Raw genomic sequence first — 23,727 nt, 5'->3', positions numbered from 1 at the left:
GACCTGCTGAGCAGAAGGCAAAATCCTCTGCTCAGACCCAGCTCCGGGCCTATGCTGGCTGAGGCCCACTCTGGGCCCACTTCCCCGAGCTCATGGGGCCTGCCCTCTCCCGGCAACTTCAGTGTTACACCCGCATCGGCCTATTGCCACTGTAAAGGAACGCACTGTCCCCCTGGGCGAGGACAACAGGGTACCCAGTGGTCTCTGCTGTCCCCAAGTGCTCAGCAGACCGCGTAGGTGACCTCACTAGAGGCTGAACCCAGGCACCACAAGACTCAGGAGCAAGAGCGGGTTTATTCAGATCTGCGGTCGGTTATAAATCTGGTTTGATGTTTGGTCACAGGCCCCAAAAAATGCCATTGTTTTGAGTTTACGTCAAAATACAAAGCCTAACATTTACAGCGTGAAAACTTAAAAACAAAAGCAAACTTGGTTTAAAATCACTGTTGAGGCGTTGTTCTCTCCGAGCGTCATCTGTGCGATGAAGGAAGGCACTCAAGACCTCAGGGGATGGTTTCTGACAGTGCACACAGAACCGTTGTGTCGTGTGAACACTCAGGTGTTACCGAACGGTACTGTGTCTCTGAGCACTTCATTTTATTGAAGATACAAATGCTTTTGATCGTCTTTGGTTGTAGACCAGATGCCCCACTCGGCGGCCCCACCACCTCCCCTCCGCCCACAGGGATGAGAGCCCGACCCGGACCAGGTGGTGGTGCCAGGCAGCTGCTGTGCACCGTGCTCGATGGCTCGGGGGCTGGAAGGGAGCCAGAGGGGAAGCACTGTTCCTTAAGCATCTGGGCTCCTGGAGGATCTTTTCTCCTTCAATGCAAAATCACACGGCCGAGCCTCAGGATGGCGGGGAGAACAAGAAGGAAAATGACCCTCGCTTTGCCAAATGCGGCAAAACGTAGCTTTAAAATTAGGAATCAGAGAACTGTCATCTAATTTCCTCACCAATCGCTTTTAGGGTCTTTGATTCTTTCCTGAAGCCGGAGGCTGAGCTACTGTCCTGGTGTCCCTGGGGGAGGAGACTCGCTACACACTGCCTACCTCAAGGACAGCGAGGGCAGAGGCCAAAGCCCCTCCCAGGGACACCCTGACTCCTGCGCTTCACACGGCTAAACCCTCAAATGGCTGAAGAAGGGAAAGGCCTCGAGAGCCACCGCACTGCGGGGCCTCCAGCTTACGGAAGGAGGGAGGGCCCAGTGGCTAGGTGACTTGCGACCCTTTGACGCCGCGTACCTCTCATTTCAGGTTCTTCCGGATGGTTCCAAAGCTGTAGGAAAACATCCCCTAGAAGCTCAAAGGCAACTGGGCTCAGGCTCGGAGGTGGCCTTCCTGGTCTAAGGGAAGGGCCGTGAGGCCATCCCACTGACTTGCCCAGGTTCACGGCCAGCCCACGGTCAGAGGTGGTGCAGCTTGCCCCGCTCGGTCAGCAGCGTCATGGCCACGGCGTAGAGGAGGTAGCCCAGCACGAGGAGGAGAGTGCAGGGCAGGGGCCCGATGCAGAAGAGAGAGGCCACAAAGAAGGCCAGCAGCAGCGACAGCAGCGTCCGATAGCTGCCCAGGAAGCGCAGGCTGAGCCTGGGGCCCTGGGCACGGCTAGCCGTGCGCCCCCGCTGCACAGGGCTCAGCAGGTGCCTGTCTGCCAGCCCGGGCTCCGTGAGGTGGTAGCGACAGAAGCTGCCGAGGAAGTCGGCCCGGGAACACAGGGCTGCCATCTGGCCTGCGAACTAGAGCACAGAAAAAGGCCCGGGGATGGGCACAGGTCAAGGACTGCAGTCTCCACCTGGCTTCTCCCCAAGACTGGGGAGGACGGGAAGGGGGCACAGAGATGAGGGTGTGGCCCTCCTGAGCACACTCACCCTGCAGTTGATGGCGGAGGACAGCCGGAAGAGCAGGCGGACCAGGCTGGCAATCTCATAGCTCCGGATGGGCTGCAACTCCGCGTCCCCCTGGTACTCGATGTCAAACTTGCGCAGCCCGTTGATGATCTAGAAGCAGCAGGAGAGGAGAGCCCCAGATGAAACCCAGGCCATGGGCACAATCCAGAAAATACACCTTTGCCAATGACTAAGAGGAGATGTGTCTGCTCTGGGGGTGACGGGGGAGACAAGGACAGGCTGGTGGGACCTACGGTCACGCTGCCTACAAAGCCAGACCCCCGCGGGACACAGGCCTTACCTGGTAACGGCCCAGGGGCGTGAGGATGAGTCCGTCCTCCCCAACAATGCAGTCTGGGAGCTGCTTCTTTCCATTCTCATCCTGAGTTGTCCCCAAGGCAAGTGTGAGCTGGGCGAGCTGGGCCTCGCTGAGCTGTCAGAGAGGAAGCCCCTCATGAGGCAGTGGCCGCTTCTCACCACCGCTTCCAGTTTCCAAGGGGAGGGAGGAGACTGCTGTTCACCGCCCGGGCCTCTAACAGTGAGAACGAGGGAACCCAGACATGACATTGCAGGTAGGGGCCAGCATCTCCTACCAGAGGAGCCCAGGGGCCCTGTGCAGCAGGAACCACACCAGGTCCTGGCAGGTGGCCAGTCCTGCCTGGGCATGGGGTGAGGGTTGTGGCACCAAACCCCAGGAGGGGAGAGCTCCACGGCTCATACTCGGAACATCTGGCACAGGTACTCCAGGGCCTTCTCCAGGTACTCATCCGTCTTGCGGACACTGTCTTGTCCCAATTCATCCAGGTCGTTGGCTGCATAGGAGCCATTTGTGTCTGTGGGGCAGAAGCCCAACCATGACAGAAAGGGCCGGGCTGCTGCGCTCTCCCCACACTGGTCAGAGAGGCACTTGGCAGTCTGCTTGGCCTGCGTGATGAGCTGAGCCAGGCGCAAGACCTGTGGGGAGACGGGCAGGTCAGCCTGCTTCAGGGGTGTCACCTCACACCACCCAGCCACCAACAGATCAGATGGCCAGGAGGGGTGGCTTCCATGTGACGAGGATCTTTAAAGACTAAGATGTGTACTCTAAGTGTGGGAAATTCCCAACAAACACGGCCTTTATTATCAGAAAAGAATCAAGGGCCAGCCCCGTGGCTGAGTGGTTAAGTTCGTGCTCTCTACTTCAGTGGGACAGAGTTTTGCTGGCCCAGATCCTGGGTGTGGACATGGCACCGCTTATCAAGCCATGTTGAGGCGGCATCCCACACAGTAGAATTAGAAGGACCTTCAAGTAGAATATACAGTTATGTACTGGGGGACTTTGGGGGAGAACAACAACAAAAAAGACTGGCATCAGATGTTAACTCAGGGCCAACCTTTAAAAAAAAAAAAAAGAAATTAAAGAATCAGACTTCACTGCACCAAAGGCGCCGGGCTGTAGCAGCATCTACTTGACACCAGCCTTCCTTTTCTCTTTCCTGAACCAAGCGGGTCTTCCCTGGTGTGCTGGGGCCCGGAAGACCCCCGACTCACTCACCAGTGTCCGGACCTCGGGCCCGAACATCGGGGTGTACTTGCAGTCCTGGCCCTCCAGGCCGTAGACGTGGCTCTTCACCTTGAAAGAGTTGTCGGTGACAGCAGGCGGCCATGACGACAGGAAGCTACTGGTGAATGGGGGAGCTGCGAGGAGGCGGTGTTGGCGGTGGGGGATGACCAGCTCGGGCTCCAGGAACAGCTGCTCGCCTGGAAGGCAGGATCTGACTCTGGCTTCGGCTTCCAAGGGCGCAAAATACCCAGCTGCCACGGACAGGCTTCCTGAGCTCCTCCAAAGGTTTCTGAGGGGGTGACCGCGTGGCGTGGAGCCCCTCACCAGCAGGAAGCCAGAGGGGCCAACGCCTCACAAAGCTGGCTGAGACGAAAGCATTACTGGGACCGAGATCATCTCTTGATGCCACCACCAGGGTCACTGGGGAGCCGAAGCTTGGAGCTCTGCTTCCCCTCCTACTGGGCACACCCGCGGCCACGAGTCCAGCAGCACCAGGGTAAGGCGGGCAGCAGCCAGGCTCACCCCATCACCGTGCCCCAGGGGTCCCCACAGCACCCTTCACCAAGGCCACCCACAAGCCCATGCGGTGCACGCAGGGTCTGTGGGTCCCTCTTTAAGTGCTGCTATCTGCCAGCAAAGGGCTTACCTTTCTGGATCATTTCAGCCAGGTTGGGCTGGGCAAAGACTTTGGCCACTCGGAAGACCATGAGTGCGTTCTTGGGGCTGACCAGGTCGGTGCGGAGTGCACGACTCAGGAAGCCCACAAAGAGCTTGGTGTACATCAGCAGGTTCTCCTGCACGAAGGGCGCCCTGGGGATGGAGCAGTGTGTCAGGGGCCAGACCTCCTTCTGGAGGCAGGGCTGCACTGGCCTCGCCTCCACTGCACCCTGCTCTTCCTGGGGTTCCACATTTTTCCCAGCCATGACCTCATGGAAGTATCACAAATCGGGGCTGAGGGGCTGGAGGAGGCAGGACAGAGGCAGGGGAGACTAGGCCCCCTGCAGACAAAGGAATCTTCCACAGGACGAGGCTCTTTCCTACAGGATCAAGACCACTGTAGCAGAGTTGGCCAGGGCCCAGAGGGGCGCACAGGGGAAGGTGGTCAAGGAGCAGAGGTGCCAGTGGCAGGCTGGGGTGGGCTGCAAGGAGATAATGGGAGGCAGTTTTGGCGGCTGCCATGCAGGGAGCTGGTGAGTAAGGGTTGAGGGGCAGTTTGGGGGTAAGCGTGAACCATGCATCTGGGACGATAATGGCAAGGAGACAGTTTCTGCAGGAAATCCATCCCAGGGCCCAGGCAAGACACAGCAGGGTCAAGGAGGGGGCAGACTGTGCTCCTACCCTGTGGGCCCTCAGAGAAGAGCCCCAAGAGGCCCCTCAAGCAGGTCCCCTCGGGGAGGATAGGGTACCAGCGCTCACCATCTCTCCGACACACACCGGGCCTGGTAGTCACTGCTCTGAGCCTGCTTCTCAGGCGCATACCTCCAGGGCTGCAGGTAGCTCAGCCACATCTCCAGGACCTGGGGAGACATGTGTGCCCCAAGGGCCCGGTGACTGGCACGCAGGTGGCTGTGGGCTAGGCTTTGGGCCGAATCCTTGTGTGGCCTGGAGCCGGTTCCTGGGAGGAGCTCAGGGAGCAGGTGTAGCCCGAGCCACGGGCTTCGGCTCTGCTGGGGAGGGCAGGGGTGCCGCTGGTTCTGGTCTCTTCCCATGGCCCTGAGAGTGAACAGCTGAGTCCCTCCCATGTCTGCCCCCCAGGACCTCTGTCATCAAGGGCACACGGAGGGCAAAGGCGAAGCTGTGACAGGCTGACACTCACGGCTCTGAACGACGCGTCCAGGGGCCAGTGGCCGAAGCAGTGCTGCAGGAAGAGGTAGAGCTTCTGCTGGACAAACCTCGGGACAGCGGCCCTGCAGGGAGAGGGGAGGGTCACCTCCCGTTTGCAAGGGTCGGCTCTGCCAGGGGGCACCCCTGGGGGTGAGGCCTCCTACTGTAGCCCCATTCTTCAGAGGAAAGGACCAAGGTTCAGAGAGGTTAGAGAACGTCAAAGGACACACAGCACACGCACAGCTGACCCAGCATGGCTCTGTGTGCACTTCACCTCAGCTCACCCCACACAAGTTGCTCACTCTGCTGGTCCCAGTGAGCCTGAGAGTCAGGCCACCACCCCAGCCTTCTCCTGACGTGGGGGGAGCAGGGAGCAGCGCAGAGCGCGGTCTCCAGTCACAACTGAGCCACCTGCTGTGGAGGTGCTCCCAGCCCGCTGCCTTTCCTGGGTGCTCTGTGGAATACTGTCAACGCAGAGCTCCCACTCCTGCCCAGCGCTGGGGAGGATGGACAAGGTGGAGCAGCAAGATGGGGCCTCGGCCCAGCCAGCCTGGCTCTTTCCACTGAAGAGGGCAAGCCTGGAAGGAAAGGCCACGGCAGCCGGAGAAGCAGCTGGGCAGCCCCGACCCGGCTCTGTTGCCAAGACTCTGAGGGGCCTGTAGGGGGTGAGGAGACAGACCCAGGAGGGGACAAGGTGATTTCCCACCTGCCCCAGCCTGCAGAGGTCTCACACACCTGGGCAGATGTCACCGTGGACGACATGTGTGTGTGGGACAAGGAGGCGGCCAGCTGGGGACAGGAGCCCTGCCGATGGCCCCGTACCCACCGTTTGAACTCCTCCAAGGGGCTGGCGGCGTGGGAGTGGGCGGAGGGAGAGAGCTGCTCGGCCTTCAGGCTGTGGGAGAAGGCGTGCAGGTGCTTCAGCAGCAGGCGCACCACCAGCACATGCTCCTCCGTGGGCATGAACGGCTCCTAAGATGGGGAGGGCGTGGCCTCAGGACCACGCGGTCAGGAGGAGGGCTCCCAGCTCTCCCTGTGCTCGGCCCCCAGGGCTGACCCCACTCAGCCTGGGCCTGTCTCTCTGCTTCCCTGACAGGAGAGGTGGGCTGGGCTGGCAGTGGGCCACCGCAGGCCCCACCCGTGCCTGGCACCGGGCAGATGAGCCACGTGCTGCTGGGTCTAACGGCTGGGTCTACCAGAGACAGGCTCAAAGCGGTGAAGCGCCTGGCCCAGTGCCTGCCGTGCGCCCTGGGATGGCTTCCTAAAACAGACACGTCTGCCAAGGGCTTCCCTGCGTGCTTCAGACCCCTTTTCTGCACCCTCTGTGGGCGACTCAGGTCACTGCTGCCCATCTGGGTCCCCAGCTCCCAGCTAGCTGGAGGAGAAGGAGCAGGGGGCAGGGCAAGCCAGCATCCACTGTGATCTGGATTTGGGGGTCCCCTGCCCACCTCCCGGGCATGTGCAGACAGCTCACTGGGGCCACGGCTTTCCCTTTTGGGTGAACCCCTCCCCAGGTCCTCTTCCTGCCGCAACCCCACCCTCCCACCTGCTCCCCCTCCTGGACACGGCTCTTTGGGGCTCAGCCTATGGCAGCCCTTCCTCCCTTACTAATGGACCTGTGGTTAACACAACCCCCAAACCAAGCCACCCTCAATCTGGAGCCGAACTTTCGATTCATGGAGTCCATGAAGGATCTCTGAGACCCAGACCTGAGAGGAGAGCCGAGTGCTGGCCATTCAGCAATGGAGATCAGGGTGGGGCCCCTGAGGAAGTGGTGGACGGCATGGCTCCCAGCTCTGGGGTGTCCAGAGCGACACGCTCCTCTCCCACCCTCATCCCCAGTCCCCTGGGGCCTCCATAACCTTGACGGAGGAGCATTTAGCAGCCATGTCCAAATCCCATGCGGTGCTGAGGCTGGCGCAAGCCCCACCTCCTGGCACATCCCAGGTGCAGCAGGCCTCACACGGGCCCCAAGCCCCAGCCCTGGCGCCACTGCTGCCCACAGCCCCGTCCACTCAGCTCTGTTATGGAAACACTGCCACAGGCCCAGGCGACACATCCCACGGGGCACTACATCTGGGGATGGAACTCCAGGAGGCCAGAGGTAATTTTCTTTTGCTTATCTACATTTTGTAAGTCTTTGTGCAAGGAACTTGCATTGTTTTGAGAAAAAAGGAAGATTTTAATAATAAGAAGATTAGAAGGGCATCTAAAACCATAGGGCACCAATGCCAGGCCATGACTCCCCACCGGGAGCCTCCCCTCTCTCATTCCTGGCCCCTTGCTCTGACCCTGGTTACCACCCTGTCGGCTCAGGGGAGGCGAGCGCATCCACTTGGGAACAGGGACCCCTGCCCTACCTCGTCCCACCTTCTGCGGTGTTTCTGTAGAGCCAGGCTCCCCCCACATGACCCCAGCAACCACACTGGAACCCTCTCGGGTGATCTTCCGTCTAGGTTTGTCAAGTCAAACTTATTTTCCTCCAATTCCCCACCCTCCTGAGCCAAATCCCCATGGGAGTCTCTGACTATAGCTGCACATGGCCTCCTCCCCTTTTAAGGACACCTTTCCAAAGTCTGCAGCATTTCTCACGGGCCTGGCTCTCGCTGGAGCTCTGTATGCCTCTCCCAGGGCTCTCGGCCCTCCTTGGAAGGGAAGGCAGCCAGGATGCTTCTCCAGGGACCCTGCTTGTAGCCAAGTGAGACCCTCCCCAACAGAGGCCGGAATGGCCCCCACTCCTGTGCCCAGCCGTCCACACTAGCCCTTCTGGATTGTTCCTTTCCCTCCCCCTTGCAGCTGCTGCTTCTGAGCGGGAAGCTCGCTGTGAACTGCACTCACCATCCCATCCCAGCAAAACGTGATTCCTCATCTTGTTCTCAAGGTCAGTGCTGTGTGTTCCCACCCAGGGTGACTGGACAGGCCCTTGGCCATGAACACGGCTCCAGATATACGTTTGAGTGGTTCCTGTCCAGACTTCCTGGCAAGCATCTTGTGAATCAAGGAACCACAGATTGTTGGCCTGAAACAGCCTCCAGGTCTGAACTCCACATCACTGACCTCAGATTTGTCCACACACTGGTCACTTCGCCTAAGCAGACCACAGTCGCCATGAGATCACCACCGGTTCTCATCCGCCTCTAGAGGAGTCCATGAGGCCACAAGAGGCCAGGCTCAGAGGAGAAGGCCAGGCCCTGGCTCGCCCAGGGATTGACAGACTCTCTGGGCTGGGGGCTGAGCACCACATTCTCCTTACACTCTGCCTCACACATGGCTCGGGTTGGCAGAACCATACCACCCACAGGTCCCAGGGCCTCTGCCTCCTCAGTCAGTTCCTGAGTGCCAGGCCTGCACCGCGGGCCGCGGGCAAGTCAGGCCACTGCAAAGGCTGCACCATTTCGCTCCCTCGAACCAGGACCAAGCACAGAGCCCTCCAACACCTGAGAACTGCAACACCTCAGCTGGCTTAGGGCTTGGCTAGGCAGGTTCTGTGATCCCATAGCAAGCTGGGGTCATCTGCCTTGCTCCCTGCCACATGATGCACACCCCAACCCAGGCTAGTCTGCAAAGGTGGGGCTGGGCCAGGTTGAAGGCTGACCCCTACTGCTCCCTCCTCACACACATGGGCCTCAATCTGCCTGGAACAGGTCTCTGAATCACCCCCAGCCAGCCCCCTGCCAGCCCCTCGCTTTACCACTGCACTGACGTTAGCTCTGTGGCTTACACCACGGGCAGGCGTGAAAAGGAACAAAACGAGAGCGGCCAGTACTTGGTAGGCGTGGAGGGCCTGGAGGCTGGGTTGGGCAGGGCTGTGGAGGGCGCTGGAGACACTGAGTCGGTAGTGCAGAACCTCCAGCTGAGAGACAACAAAATAGAGAAGCCAAGAGAAAAGGTGGGGGCGGGGCAGGGGCAGAGGGCAGAGGAGAAGCGGAGGCAGGGCAGAAGGGAAGGGGAGAGTGGGGAGAGAAAAGAAGTGAGAACGAGCCCAGAAGTAAGGAGAGAAAACAACAAAAACAAAAGCAGGTCAGTGACAATCCAACAACCACAGCCCAACAGCCTCAGGCCAGGAGACATCCCCTCTCAGCCGCCCAGACCAGCCCCACCCTCCGGGGGGTGGACCGGAGCCAGGCCTGAGGAGGGCATGCTCCTCCACCTCCCAGGCAGAGGGACTAGGGAAGGACAGACCCTCAAGGTCACCTGGGCAGCCCCCTCCATGTCGCCGGGGCCTGAAGGCCTCTCCAGCTCCCTGAGGTCAGCCACACTCACTCTCCTTCCAGAGGGTCCTGCTCTCTCTCGACCCTGATCACAGTGTGTGCAGTGCATGCATGCTGCCGCCCACCAGAAGCCCAGGGGCCTTACTGGGACACACTGCCGGCCACCAAGGCCCTGAAGGCCCTGAGGCTCACAGAAACTTTTGAGGAGCCAGTTCCACATGGAGGCGTCTCTGGCCAGGAAGGAAAAATATGTAATTTATTGGACTTCCCTGGGTTGTCCCGACGAGAAATTCACTAAGGCGATACATGATGTGCTCAATTCCTGGCTCCAACATCCAATCAGTGTCCCGTCCTGAATGGATCCCTCTGCCTGGGGATGGGTTCCCAAAGGCAGCACAGGCTCACCTGGCACCCTCTACACCCCACATTCCAGAAATAGCTCAAGTGGCCCAAACACTCATCCGTTCTAGTTCTGGGAAGATCAGCCTCTACCTCACCAGGACCTCCACCCTCCAGATACAGAGCCTTCCATCAGTTCCAATGTCAGAAGTCCCTGAGAATCTGGCCACGGCCACACACACCCTGAGGCGGCTAGAACTCTGAAGCTGGGACAGCCATGGACACCGGGGACAACAGCTGAGAGGGCATGCTATCTGGCTCCCAGCCCAGGACCCTCAGCCCTACCTGCTGCAGCATCGAGGCCTGCTGAAGCAGCCCCCTTCAGCCAAGCACAGCTCAGAGCCGGCCCCGCACACATCCTGCCCCGTGAGGGCCAGCCTCCCACCTGAGCAGCATGCCCCACTGGGCTTCACAGAGGAGAGATCAGAGCGCATGTGCCAGACTCTGAGGAAACAGGCACAGCCAGAGACACGCAGAGCAGGGCTGGGAAGGAGCACAGCAATGAGGCGGGGGCCCTTCACAGCCTTCCTCCAGCCAATCCTGGGCTTGGCTGCAGCTCTCAGCAAGGGCTGAGGGAACACACAGGTCCCCCGTTGGATCCCTGCCCCTACCTGCAGGAACGCAAGGCAGGCCCCACAGTGGCCTGCAGGCTGCAGGGCTGTGGCCGTCCTTACTACTGGCCCTTCCAGAAGCCCCACTCGGCAAGCTGGGGTCAATGGAGGCCTGGGCCTCTGGGAGCAGTATACACGGGACCCTGCCCAGCCACGGACCCACTGTGGGACCTCCAGGAGCTGCACCTCCTGCATCCCTAACACCAGGAACACTGACCCCAGGGCTTCCAGGAGACACACAGTGCAGAAGGCCTTTTGGCTGGCAGATCTACTACTAAAAATTAAGATGGGCGTGCTTCCACCGGCTCAGGAGACAGAAAGAGCAGACAGGAAGGCAATACAGCGAAGCGGCCTCTGCAGATCAAGCCACACGCACAGGGGCTGAGCAAGGCTCCCAGGACCCCAGGGGAGAAGCCCCCTGGCCCGATTACTCATGCACTGGCCAGGAACATGCAGCAAGTCTGCTCTGGAAGCAAGAGGGCAGTGCAGGGGCTTTGCAACATGAGAGGTCCAGGACAGAGTCCTGGCTTTCCTCCTCCTCCCATGTGACGCCAAGGATGGAGATTTAGGGTGCCCTGCACTTTAAGAGAGCAGTGGCAGGGGTTGCACACCCCCAGCGTCCATACAGCAGAGCACTGGGGCCGCAGAACTGGTGGCCAAGGCTCTGAAGCAGGAGAACCACGGCTTCTCCCAAGAATCACACAGCAAAACCTGCAGGCTGCCCTCCTCAATTTTCACCCAGGATCCGTAATTCTTAGGGAAGCCCTCGAGAATTGTATCTGGCAGTGACAAAAACCAAGTGTGAGGAACAAACTGGTGCACAGAAGCTGTGGACGCAGTTACAGGCCAATGCTGCCTTCAGCAGCACACAGTATGCTGCCCAGCAAGAGATGGGGGAAAAGCGAGGAGAGGACAGGCCAGGGGGTGTGTGGGAAGGTGTCAGACCCCACCCACCCCCAAAATGGCTGCCTGTCAACGCTCTAGAGGAAGTGGAGGGCAGCGTGGGCACCAGGGTGGGCTGGGTCTGCCAGGGGCCACCTCAGGGGGAAAGCAGGAGGCACTGTGACGGTAGAGGGGACAGACCTGGACGTGACTCCCAGAGGCATCACAGCTCCCCCAGTCCCAGAACACAAGCACCACAACTTCATCTGCTCATGCTGCCAGGGAGGGGGCTCTGGGATTAGCACGGGCATGACCCCAGAGAGCACAGGCCTCCAGCCCTAGGGTGCAAACCCACCACAGAACAAAACCCACCTGCTGTTCAGCAACTCAGTGAGGGGTGAAGGTGGGTTTCTGCTTCCCACTATCCAGCCCTCAGAAAGTAGCTGTGATCGAGGACAGGAAGCAGCAGGCTGACCAGGCACACCAGGGCCAGAGCAGGAGATGGGAAAAGGCTGTGGCAACATACCTTGGCATGAGGGGACTGCATTTTTTGGTACATCTCCAAGGAATAATGATGAAGCCACATTTCAACAAAAACCTGCAAAAGAGCATTAGCTGGTCTAATGATGTTCAACAAGGCATCACCACCATTTAATGGGGAAAGGACAGTCTTTTCAACAAATGCTGCCAGAAACCAGGATCTCCACATGCAAATGAATAAGCAGGACCCTTACCTCACACCACATACAAAAAATAACTCAAAATGGATCAAAGAGTTAAATGTAAGAGCTGAAACTATCAAACTCTTAGAAGCAAACGGGGAGAAAGCTTCATGACATTGAATTTGGCAATGATTTCTTAGATACGACTCCAAAAGCACACACTACAAAGGAAAAAAATAGACAAACTGGACTTCATGAAAATTAAAAACTTTTGTGCATCAAAAGGCACTATCGACGAAGGGGCTGGCCCCGTGGCCGAGTGGTTAAGTTCGCGCGCTCCGCTGCAGGCGGCCCAGTGTTTCGTTGGTTCGAATCCTGGGCGCGGACATGGCACCACTCATCAAACCACGCTGAGGCAGCGTCCCACATACCACAACTAGAAGGACCCACAACGAAGAATATACAACTATGTACCGGGGGGGGGGGGGGGGGGCTTTGGGGAGAAAAAGGAAAAAATAAAATCTTTAAAAAAAAAAAAAGGCACCATCGACGGAATAAAAAGGCAAGCCACAGAATGGGGGAAAATATTTGCAAATTACATATCTAATAAGGGATTAATATCAGGCTATATAGAGAAACCCTAAAACTCAGCAACAAAAATAAAACAACAACTGAATTCAAGAATAGGCAAAGGATTTGAATAGACATTTCTCCAAAGAGGACAAGTGGCAAACAGCCAATAAGGACCTGAGAAGATATTCAACACCACTAATCATTAGGACAATGCTAACCAAAATCACAATGAGATACCACCTCATAGCCATGAGGATAGTTATAATCAAAACACAGAAAATAACAAGCACTGGTGAGGATGCAGACGAATCGGAACCTTTGTGCATTAATGGAAGGAATGTAAAGTGGTGCAGCTACCGTGGAGAACAGTAAGGTGGTTCCTCAAAAAATTAAAGAGAATTACCGGATGGTCCAGCAATTACACTTCTGGGTATATACCTCCCAGAAACTGAAAGTAGAGTCTCAAAGAGATATTTGCATATCCGTCTTAATAACAGTATTATTTTCAGTAGCCAAGAACTGGAAGCAACCCAAGTGACCATCAACAGATGAATGGATAAACAAAATGTGGTATATCCATACAATGGAATATTATTCAGCCTGAAGGAAGGAAATTCTGACACATGCTACAATGTGAATGAACCCCGAAGACACTATGCTAAGTGAAATAAGTCAGTCTTAAAAAGACAAATACTGTGTGATTCCACTCATCTAGATACCTAGAGTAGTCAAATTCACAGAGACAGAAAGTAGTGTGGTGGTTGCCAGGGGCTGGGGGAAGGGGTAAATGAGCAATTATTGTTTAATGGGTATAGAGGTTCAGTTTTACAGCATGACAAAGTTCTGCAGATACATTATAACCATGTGAACACATTTAACACTACTGAGTGTACACTTTAAAAGTGTTAAGGTGGTAAATTTTATGTATTTTACCACAAGTCCTAAAAACTTTTTTAATTAAAAAAAAAAAAAAAGGGCACGAGCATTTCAGTCCAGGAAATAACCCTCCAGTTCTGCCCTGTAAGCTCATCTTGGTGGCCTGCCCTCCTCACAGGCTGGCAGAGCGAGAGCCCACATCAGTGTGGGCCACTGGAAGCACCAGGAGACCCTTCTGTGAACACAGATGATAATTCCAGCTGTCCGACCTCCCGGTGCTGCTGTGACAACAACATGGAAGCCTCAAAAAGCACAGCAACCCACACGCCAAGAGTGACGTACAGGGTAGGGGGGACAGAGTCCCATTTTATACACATTCCAGGCTGTCAACAAGCAATGCTTGCAGTTACCAACTCAACAACTCCAGAATCCAGGGTCAGAACCAGCCAAATTCCTCCAAGATGTGTTTGGAAGAGACACTCAAGCCTGGGGGGTGCCAGCGGTGCACTGTGGAAATGAGCCAGCCCATGCCTGAGGGAGGGTCTGGAGCCCGCATATGGGCAGACAAGGGGTCCCGCCGCCACCCTTTTGTTTTTTGGGGTTTTTTTTGGAGGAAGATTAGCCCTGAGCTAAGTACTGCCAATCCTCCTGTTTTTGGCTGAGGAAGACTGGCCCTGAGCTAACACCCATGCCCATCCTCCTCTGCTTTATACGTGGGACGCCTACCACAGCATGGCACTTGCCAAGCAGTGCCATGTCTACACCCAGAATCCGAACCGGTGAACCCCTGGCCACCAAGAAGTGGAACGTGTGAACTTAACCGCTGCGCCACCAGGCCGGCCCCTCCACCACCCTTTTGGATCCCCTGACATGGAAGGGCTGGGGGCTGCCTGCCGACTGAGGTGAAGTCTTTGAGGGACCTCTCCACTCAGCGTCATAAAAATGTTGCTGGCATAGGGTTTATACCCACAGGATGGTGATCCCAGGAAACATAGACATGGGAGTGGGTCAGAAAGGCCAGGTCAGGTGGGGAGAGCACTTACACGGATCCATTGGAAACTAGAAGACTGCACAGCTATTACATCACCATGAGAAAAACAAAACTGTGGACAGGGAATCCTGGGATGAAAAACACTCCCAATGACATATAGGTTAGACAGGTGGGCAAATTTCTTCCATCTCTGTTTTCTAAACATCACAGTAGGAAAATACTAACAATTTAGAACCACCCACAGGATGAGGGGCAGTCTTTAGGCCTCTGCCCCACAGGGCAGAAGGTGGCTGAGCAGTTTATTTGAAATGGAAGCAGAGAAGAGCTGCCTTGGCTCTCACCTGGAGCAGAGTTTCTGACCTCCAGATCTCATGGGAGGCAGGGTCTGCATTCACAGATGTCTGATGAGAGATGTGTCGCTTCAGGAGGCTGGTGTGGTGGAGGCCATAGGAAGCGAAAGGCATGGCTGGCGTCCTGAGGGAGACACAGAAGCAGGCCTTAGTTAGGGACTCCTGCTGGCATAAGCAGGGGCGATCTGGACTTCAAAATCAATGACAGCAGTAATGATTACAGTCTGTTCAATCATACAATGACCCCCAAGTCCATGTTGATACATACAAATAAATAGAAAAGTCTTCCTTACCATAGAGTACCCACTAATACATGTAAGAGTGAGGAAATCAGAAAAGCATCAGTTGGCAACCAACTTATTAATAGCTGATCTGGCCGAAGATCATCAGGGGATGCTAACACTAGTGATAACTGCATAGTCTTAGTATATTTTCCCACTAAATCCCCCTTGTTAATTAATTTGGGCACAAAGTCTTTAACTTTACAGCAGGAAAACCTGGCCAACACCCCTTAGCCCAGTGATCAAGCTAATGTCACCAGTAATGGGGGACAGACACCCTGGGCCACACCTGCAGTGCTCCTTCCAACACCCACCCTGGGCCTGATCCAAAGGAAACACTTGAGAACACCCACACCCAGGCTGCACACTTTAAAGGCGTGAAGGTAAGGAAAGACTGAGGGACCGTTCCAGACTGACGGTCACTAAAGTGACAACTGCATGCAGCGAGTGGACCTGCTCTGGGTGCCAGCCAGGCAGCAGACATTAGCAGGGCAGCTGGTGAAACCTGAGTGGGGTCTGAGGATTAGATGGTGGCCTGGTAGCAATACGAACTCCCTGATCTGGATGGAAGTGCTGTGGTTATGAAGGAGAATGCACAGCTTTTAGGAAACACACTCTGAAACATTAAGAGGTTACGGGGCATTACATCTATAACTTATTCACATGGCGCAGAAAGAAACCTATGCAGATAAATCGAGAGAGGATGAAACAATTCAAAAATCTGGGTGAAGAATCTCTGAAAGTTCTTAATGTTGTGTGCAGCAACTTTTCTGTAAGTCTGAAATTGTATGTTGAAACAGCAAACAAAATTGGGCCTAGAAAACTGCCTGGCAGCTGAAGTCTGCCCTGGAGAGGGAATGAACCCGGCCCACCCAAGTCCTCCTTCTCGGCCGCAGCATCACCAATGCCAGGGAAGCCTCTCCCCACTTCTGTGCCCCCACTTTCAACGCCTTTTCCTTGGGGGCATCTGTCCACACGTGGGAATTTGGGGTAATGGCATGGCATGGACCAGCAGATGTGAGTGGCCAGCACCTGCAGGAAAGAGCCTGCCTGCAGCCTCCCAGGGAAGGCAAGGGGCCAGTGAGGTGGAGGAGGGCTCAGAGGAGCACAGGCGGCAGCTGCCGGGGCAGGGGGGTCTCCTGGGGAGAGTTGGCCAAGAGGCCCCACGTTTAGGGCTCAGCAGTCCCCAGTTCACCCTTGGGCTCAGGCTGGTGCTCATTCCCCTCCTGCACAGTCCAGCCTGCTTGGATTGACACAAAAGGCTCTTCACCCCAAGGCCTCTGGTTCAGGCCAAGACTTGGTCCTGGAGCCCACACAGATTCCTACTATTCTCATTTGTCCATGGGTCAACCTTCCATGGCCTGCCTACACGTTCTTTCTCTCCAGAACCATCGGCCCAACACCATCAATCAGCTCTCACCTTCAAGTCATCTGCCACCCTGCTCAGTGCCTCAGTGTGAGGCTTGGGTGCTGCATGTGATGGGGGCTGCTACAGGCAGAACACAGCCTGTTCCCACATCAGAGCCAGGCCCTGTCAATGAGGCCACAGGACCTGACAGTGCAGGGATGGCTCCTGAAAACCAAAATACAGATGTCCTCCTCACCCTCACCCTCCAGTCTGCCTCGGCAGGTGAAGATGGGGAATCTCAGGTATAAGAAAAATCAGGGAACCCTGGACAAAGAGTGGCACCATCGTCCCCATAAGCAGTGCCCACTGACTGGGCCACTGCCTCGGGGAAGGGCCAGGCCTTAACGGCTAACAGGAGGCATTGGCCACCTCAGGCACTGGCCAAGAGCCTTACCTGGGAGCTGGTGAGGGGCTGGGCGCCCCCGGACTGGAGGAGAGTAGGGGGAGCACATTGCCTTCTGTGGGCAGGAACCATGAGAGGTACCTGTCCACCAGGATGAAATAGGCACAGTCTGAAGTACGAATGTGCAGGGCTCCGGGGAGTGGCTGGAAAATGAAACTCACATTAGCGTGTGGCTCTGGGTATCGCCCCAGGCTGCTGAACCCAGCAATCGCAGGCTTGACTCAATGCAGGGAGGCCGTGGGACGTGGGCTGTGTCCCCGAGGCCGGCCCACGAGCACCCAGGGCAATGCCAGAAAAGTTCCCACTGCAGAGGGCCTCACTAGACCCCTCAGTCCTGCCGGCATGTGAACACCCCGGCACCTCCACCCTGACCCCACGCCCAGCAAGCACCTTCTGTGGGAAGCCTCCCTGACCGCCACCTGGGGTGCTCAGGTCACCCCACACTGGCTGGTAAGTCTGCCCACCAGCCTGTCATCCTCACTAAGTAAGGACGGCTTGAAGAGCAAAGGCTGGAGGCAGAATGAAAGAAGGACCCGCAGAAAGGAGGCGGGAAAGGAAAAGGAGAAACAGAAGACAAGGAAGGGCCAACAGGTGGCGCTCGGGCAAATCCAAGCTCCCTCTTCTCCGTGTGAAAACAAGAGCCCGGGGTCATGGCCCCCACCCTTCACGAGGGGCTTTGCAAAAGCAAACCGCTCACAGACATCGCTTCTGTACCTTCTGAGTGATGAGGCTCAACGCAAAGAAGAACAGGTAATACTCAAACGGACCTGAAGGCAGTGTTAGGGGCAAATAGCACGGTTGCTGGCCACCCCCCAGCACTGTGCTGGCCACCCACAGCCTCCCACCCTCAGGGCCGACAAAAGGATACTGAGAGCCAGGTTCAGACCGAGGCCCCCAGGCGGGGGAAACTGGACCTTGTTGTGGTACAGAGGGCTGTCTGGGAGCACGCGCTCCTGGATGGAGGCCTTCACGGGACCCTGCAGGGAGAGGGAGGTGGGCTCGTGGGCAGGTCCCGGCACGGTGCCCCACATGTGGCGCAGCCCTTTGGGAAGGCTGTTGAGGAGACCAGCACAGAGACCCTGCCCGTGGGACCAGTGCTGTCTCTGCGTGGCACTTGAGCAAAGGAGCCTTCACAAAGATGTGCAAACAGCAAGGGCAGCAGCTGTGCATGTTTCTGAGTGTAGCCAGGCTCTTGATAAATCCCATCTCCTGTGCTTCTCATACCCACCAAGCAAGTCACCCCTTAATTTGCCCTGCAGGACTGCAAACCTGGAAAAACAAAGTGACCAGTCACACGGCCCTGCCTGTCACCAGGCGGCACGGCGCTTTCCCCATCGGCAGAGTTTGGAGTGATCTTTATAAAAACCACTGAAGCTGCAACTTGTGATGCCTCCTGGGCCCTGAGCAGACACTGTGGCTTCTCTTGCCCACTGTCACAGCCCCTCTGAGGGCTGGCCCACCCACCACTACCGCAGCCGCTGCATAGGGCTCTCCACCCCCAGCATAGCTGTCCTCACATGGTGTACTTACAGGCAGGTAGGAGACCGGAAAGTCAAACTTATAGTCTTCAGCTTGCAGTTTATAGACCAGCTTCATCATCGGGCCACTGAAGATGAAATTAAACCAACAAGCACAGGGCAAATGAACTACAAACCATCTTGCTTTGATTGTTTTTTAACTTTGAAAAATAGAGTGATTTAAAAATGGGGTGGGCCGGCCTGGTGGTACAGTGATTAAGTTTGCACATTCTGCTTTGGTGGCCCAGGGTCACTGGTTTGGATCCCGGGTATGGACCTACGCACTGCTTGTCAAGCTATGCTGTGGCAGGCATCCCACACATGAAAAGAAAAGTAGAGAAGGATGGGCATGGACGTCAGCTCAGGGCCAGTCTTCCTCAGCAAAAAGAGGAGGATTGGCTGCAGATGTTAGCTCAGGGCTAATCTTCCTCAAAAAAAAAAAGGGGGGGGGGGGTCACAACAGGAAAACACCCAGCCCCTCAGGTGACAAACCTACTTACCCAGGGTCTAGAAATTCCATCGCAATGCTGTACTCTACAGGGCTCACACGTCCCTGTAAGCAGCGGAGGTTCCAGCCAACAAGGACGCCATCCAAGCTGCCGAAGATGCTCTCTACCAGCCATGGGAAGATGGTCTGCAGCTCCTGAAACAGCGTGCCAGTGAGGCTTTGGGCAGGCTCGCCGAGGACCAGTGCCCACGGACGGGCTGTGTGCCATGTGGGCCTCCCCGCCCAGCTCTAGTCCTGCACCACATGCTGCCCACCTCCCTCTCGGGCCCAGTTCTCTGAGGATGTCACTCCCTGGTTCAGAGACCCACAGGAACCCTGGCACAACAGTGCCAACAGGAGGAGCAGCTTTGGATTCTTTCGCTGTGGTTGCGTGGCATAGCAAGCAAGACTGCTTCACGTGTCGGCCAATTAATGAAGTCAGTCTATGATTAAAAGGTTTTTAAAAAAATGTCAGAAATTTCTGATCTGAAGAGAGTTTTATTAAAAAGGGCCTCAACCTCCTGTCTCAGAGTGAGCCCTTGAAACTATGACTTACTGTCATTTGGTAGTAACTCCTTGTCCAGGCCAACTTCTTGCACTTACTTACCCTTACTATTTGACAATTCCACATGTGACGTAAATATACATTTTCAGTATTTACATCAGGGTTTCCAACCTTGGCACTGCTGACATTTTGAGTTGGACACTTCTTTGTTGTGGGGGCTGTCCTGTGCACTGTGAGATGGTTACCGGCATGCCTAGCTCCCACCTACTCAATACTAGTAGCACTATATGCATCTGACAACTAAAAATGTCTCCAGACATCGCCAAGTATCCCACATGGGACACAAGCATCCACAGTTGAGGACCCCTGGTTTACGTGTTCACATGTTTAAATGTGTCTATAAACGTGACAGTCACAATACCAGGTCAGGCCTCCATAGGCCAGTGCTCAGAGGTGAGGATCAGTAATAACGTTTCTTAAGGATGTATGAGACACATCCCAGAGACACTAGCAGAGCTGTACCTTTGCTGGAAAATCTTCAATGACTTTAACCAAGTCTTGGCAGCGCTGAGCAAAGGGTTTATTTACAGAGTCAGCTTTCAGGCTAGCCTAGAAGACAGAACAAATCAAAAAAATCAGGAGCATATTCATCTTGCAGCTTTTGCTGATATTCTGGCTCAAGTCAAAAGAGAAATCCAAATGCTGGGCAGGACTCAGACACACACCACTGGCCTGATTCTCCAACACCTCATCCATCAGGTCATGTATGTGGCAGTGGCCTAAAGGATGCTACTAGAAGAGAGGCAAGGTCCTATGCTCTCTAGACCAGTGATTCTCAGGCTTGCTTCCCAGCACCCTCCTTCAGGCACCTCCAGTTACCTGAGAGAACGGCACATTAGCATAACAAAAGTGACTTCCATCTGATCCGAAAGCAAGGGGTCAGCTCCAGGGTCAACCCCACAGCAGGAGAGGACCCCTATTGTGTAGGGCACCCCTCAAAGACCACAGAGCACTCACCCAGTGTGCACACATGAACTGGAGATTTCCCATGACTGACCACTCTTGATTCACCCCACTGTGATCACCAGTGAGAATGACCAATGGTATGACGGTGTCATTTGTTGTCATTTAAGCCCTCTTAACCAAGATGTCCTCTACTCAGTAGATAATGAACCTATTAAATTCATCACCTTAAGAAATAAGGCAAGGGCTTGCACCATAGCCTAGTGGTTAAGTTTGGCACGCTCCGCTTTGGTGGCCCAGGTTCGGTTCCCAGGACCTACACCACTCATTGGCAGCTGTACTGTGGCACTGACCCACATATAAAGTAGAGAAAGACTGGCACAGGTATTAGCCTGGGGTAAAGCTTCCTCAAGCAAAAAGAGGAAGATTGGCAACAGATAATAGCTTAGGGCGAACGTTCCTCAGCAAAAGAAAAAAAGAAATAAGGCAGGCTAAAAACCGCAGATAGTTTCAGCCAAGTGCCGACACTAATCACGAAGGTGATGGAGAGAGAACATCGAGGACAAGGACTGAGGACATATACCCGAGGTCACGGGGCGCGGGAAAGCACTATGTGTCCTGACTCCACGAAGAAAAGAAGCCTCCACGCAAATGGATAAACATCCGAAGGAAATGCCAGAATTTTAACCAAGAGGGTTTGTCCACTTGCTAATGCGGGCAGAGTCCACAGAGCTCAGGCAGAGGCGGAGACCTGGGCTGTTCAGGCCATGGGGCAGATCTGTTGGCTCCAGAGGGTGCACTGAGGAAGAACGTCCCAAGTAAAAGTTTACCGAAAGCATCTTCCAGGAAGTGAAATTAGAAACTTTCGCCACTGACATCCACCTCACACTAACTTCTCAGGATTATGCTTAATGCTTAAGTACAGTTCTGGTGGCCCCCAGCATAGCTGTGTCCCTCCATTTTTCACTGACAACAGTCATGATTATTAAAACACCTCACTTTTGTGTAAGGAATTACGAGACGTGACAATTCGGACCTACGTCCTTTTCACTGCTCTTCCCCACACCCTGGGAAGTAAGAAAACGGCGTTTGAGTCAATTCGTCTTGTAGATGAGAAAACCAGGGCTTAGCGGTTGAGGAACCCCAAGGTCCTGCACCAACAGGAGGCAGAGTCAAACCTAAGGATTCTAAGCCAGTCCAGTGTTACTCCCATCACACGCCCCAGAACACCCACGGGAGAGTTCTTCCAGCCTGTGGAAAGCAGGCTCCAGTCCCTCGGCTACACGAATGTCCTCATGCCACACTCACCAGTAGGAAGCTGGGCTGCTGCAGGTGAGGGAATGCCATGACAGCTCCCGTGGAGGTGGAAACCGCCGTCTCAGGAAAGCACTGTGGAAGCAAGAGGAAACCTCAGCACCTGCCTCCGCAGAACGCTGCCCGCCTCACAGTGTAACACAGGGACACGCTGGTGACCACCCGCTGCAGGCCAGGCCCGCGTCCCACGGAAGGCGCCTCTCCCGCGTGCACAGCGCCAGCCTCACCAAGCTCGAGGGGGGTCCTCGCCAACGCTGGGTGGCGCTGGCACAGCCCTGCCAGGAGCCAGGCTGGTGGAAGGGCTCCCCAGCACTTCTCACTCAACCCTGGGGGGCAGGCAGACCTCTACAGACAGCCCCCAGCGCCCCTGCCCCGCTAGGCACTGAGGGGACGGGACTCTGTAGACACCGCGAGAGCCTCCAGTCGGGGGGCCGCTGCAGAGCAGCCGCGGAGGACAGGCGGGAGACGCAGCCCCCGTCCCACAGCCCCAGGGAGCTGCTGCCGCCTGGACGGGCACGGAAGCAGAGTCTCCCCCAGGGCCTCCGGGCACAGGAGAGGCGGACGCCGCGTGGCTGGGAGGCAGCGAGCGCAGGGGCTGTAAGCCTCTGGCTTCTTTAAGCGAGAACAGAAAGCCCGGCCTCACACCAGGCCTGGCGCCGCACAGACGAGCAGCCGGAGACGGAGAGAAGCCGAGCCCCTCGCCCTGGCCGGCGGGTAACGGGCAGGGCCGGGAGCCACACACACAGACCTGCTCGCGGTCTCTCAGGGGACAGGCGGCCATGGCCTCCGTGTCGCCTCGGCTGAACGGAGGCTCGGGGGGACAGCGCGCCCAGGGAGCCTCTGCAGGAGCCGTCAGGATAGTGGGACCAGCTCCGCAGACGCCCGCCTCCGCCCCGGCCCCACACGGAAGACCCAGGCCCGGACAAGCAGCCCGGAGGCGGGGTCCTCCGGAGGGCTGTGCCCACGCCGAAGGCGGGCGCCCTGCTGTGAACACCCGCTGAGGAAGACGGAAGCCCCGCCGCAGGCCGGGGCCCAGGGCTCCCGGGAACAGGGCGCCCGCTCCAGAGCGAGGCAGTGGCGCGGAGGTGAGACGAGAGGAGAGCACCCGCGCTCAGGAGCGCCGCCCGGGCAGCGGCGGGAGGAAAAGGCCGCAGGCGCGACCCGGGCCCCAGAGGAGGCGGCGTCTCTCCGCCTGGGCCCGGCTGCCAGCACGCCTCCCGCCCCGCCCTCCGGAGCGGCTCCCGCCTCAGCGGGCTCTCCCGAGAGCCGCAGCGCCCAGCGACGCCGGTCGCGCCACCCCTCCCCGCGGCCGCTCTGCTCCCGCTCCGGCTCACCGGTGTCCTGTGAGGCGAGCCTCGGCGGCCCCTCCTACAGATGGGGAAACTGAGGCTCGGAGATCGAGCCACACGGGGAGGAGGGCTCGGGGGCCACACCTCTGGCTGACCCGAGGCTCCACTTTAATCGGAGCTCCCCTCCTCCGGCCCGTTCACCGCGCGGTAACCGAGCACCGCCGGGGCAGGCGCGGGAGGCGGCAGGAAGGTGTCAGGAGAGCGCTGCCGGCTCGGCCCGGCCCGGGGCTCGCGGAGGAACGGCGACGGCTCCGGCGGAGGTTCGGGGAGGCCGCTAGGACGCGGGGCGGTCCCGCGCACGGCTCCCGCCACTCACGTGTGGAGTCCACAGCCTCCCTTGCCTCAGGGACAGAGGCTGCCGTTCAGTTACCGAGCGCCCAAATGTCGTCATCAAGCTGCGCGTGGCGTCACGTCCCCTGGCTGGGCGGGAAACGGGCCGCAACCAATGGGAGCCTCTACCTCTAAAGGCGCCTGCGCAAAACGACGGCCAAGTTTTGCGTCTCCGCCTCTGGCGGCGCGTGCGCAGGGAGGGACAGCTGCGCGCCAAACTTCTGGGCGGCCGACTTGTCCCGGCAAGGACTGCGCGAGCGCATAAGGAGAGGCCGTTCATTAGGGCCAGCGAGGCGCGGCCTCTAGTGGGAACCGGACGCTAGAGAGCGCTGTGGGAGCGCATAGTGGGGCGGGGCGGGGCG

At 56.9% G+C, this 23,727-nt stretch overlaps 1 protein-coding gene across 12 annotated transcripts; it reads right to left on the bottom strand.

Annotated features, from left to right (window-relative positions):
- Nucleotides 1-275: 275 nt before the first annotated feature.
- On the bottom strand, nucleotides 276-23,618 carry SMPD4 (sphingomyelin phosphodiesterase 4). Of its 12 annotated transcripts, none has more exons than XM_070626767.1 (20): nucleotides 23,352-23,479; nucleotides 21,681-21,761; nucleotides 19,932-20,018; nucleotides 18,918-19,060; nucleotides 18,431-18,506; nucleotides 17,769-17,877; nucleotides 17,615-17,667; nucleotides 16,892-17,043; nucleotides 14,800-14,932; nucleotides 11,883-11,954; nucleotides 8,945-9,106; nucleotides 6,080-6,225; nucleotides 5,246-5,336; nucleotides 4,846-4,946; nucleotides 4,076-4,239; nucleotides 3,421-3,626; nucleotides 2,607-2,840; nucleotides 2,188-2,319; nucleotides 1,869-1,997; nucleotides 276-1,736 (listed from the first exon to the last, which is right to left on the bottom strand). In XM_070626767.1, the coding sequence occupies exons 1-20, from the start codon at nucleotides 23,424-23,426 to the stop codon at nucleotides 1,407-1,409; spliced, it is 2,676 nt and encodes an 891-aa protein (XP_070482868.1). In that variant the 5' UTR covers nucleotides 23,427-23,479; the 3' UTR covers nucleotides 276-1,406. The 12 variants fall into 12 exon arrangements, with proteins under 12 accessions (XP_070482868.1, XP_070482869.1, XP_070482870.1 ...); XM_070626768.1 differs by having other exon boundaries at nucleotides 8,975-9,106; nucleotides 23,352-23,478; XM_070626769.1 differs by having other exon boundaries at nucleotides 9,020-9,106; nucleotides 23,352-23,478.
- Between the last annotated feature and the right edge of the window lie 109 nt (nucleotides 23,619-23,727).

The sequence above is a fragment of the Equus przewalskii genome, chromosome 7, assembly GCF_037783145.1.
Source record: "Equus przewalskii isolate Varuska chromosome 7, EquPr2, whole genome shotgun sequence".
Lineage (NCBI taxonomy): Eukaryota > Metazoa > Chordata > Mammalia > Perissodactyla > Equidae > Equus > Equus przewalskii.
This window is presented reverse-complemented; position numbering and strand designations above follow the sequence as displayed.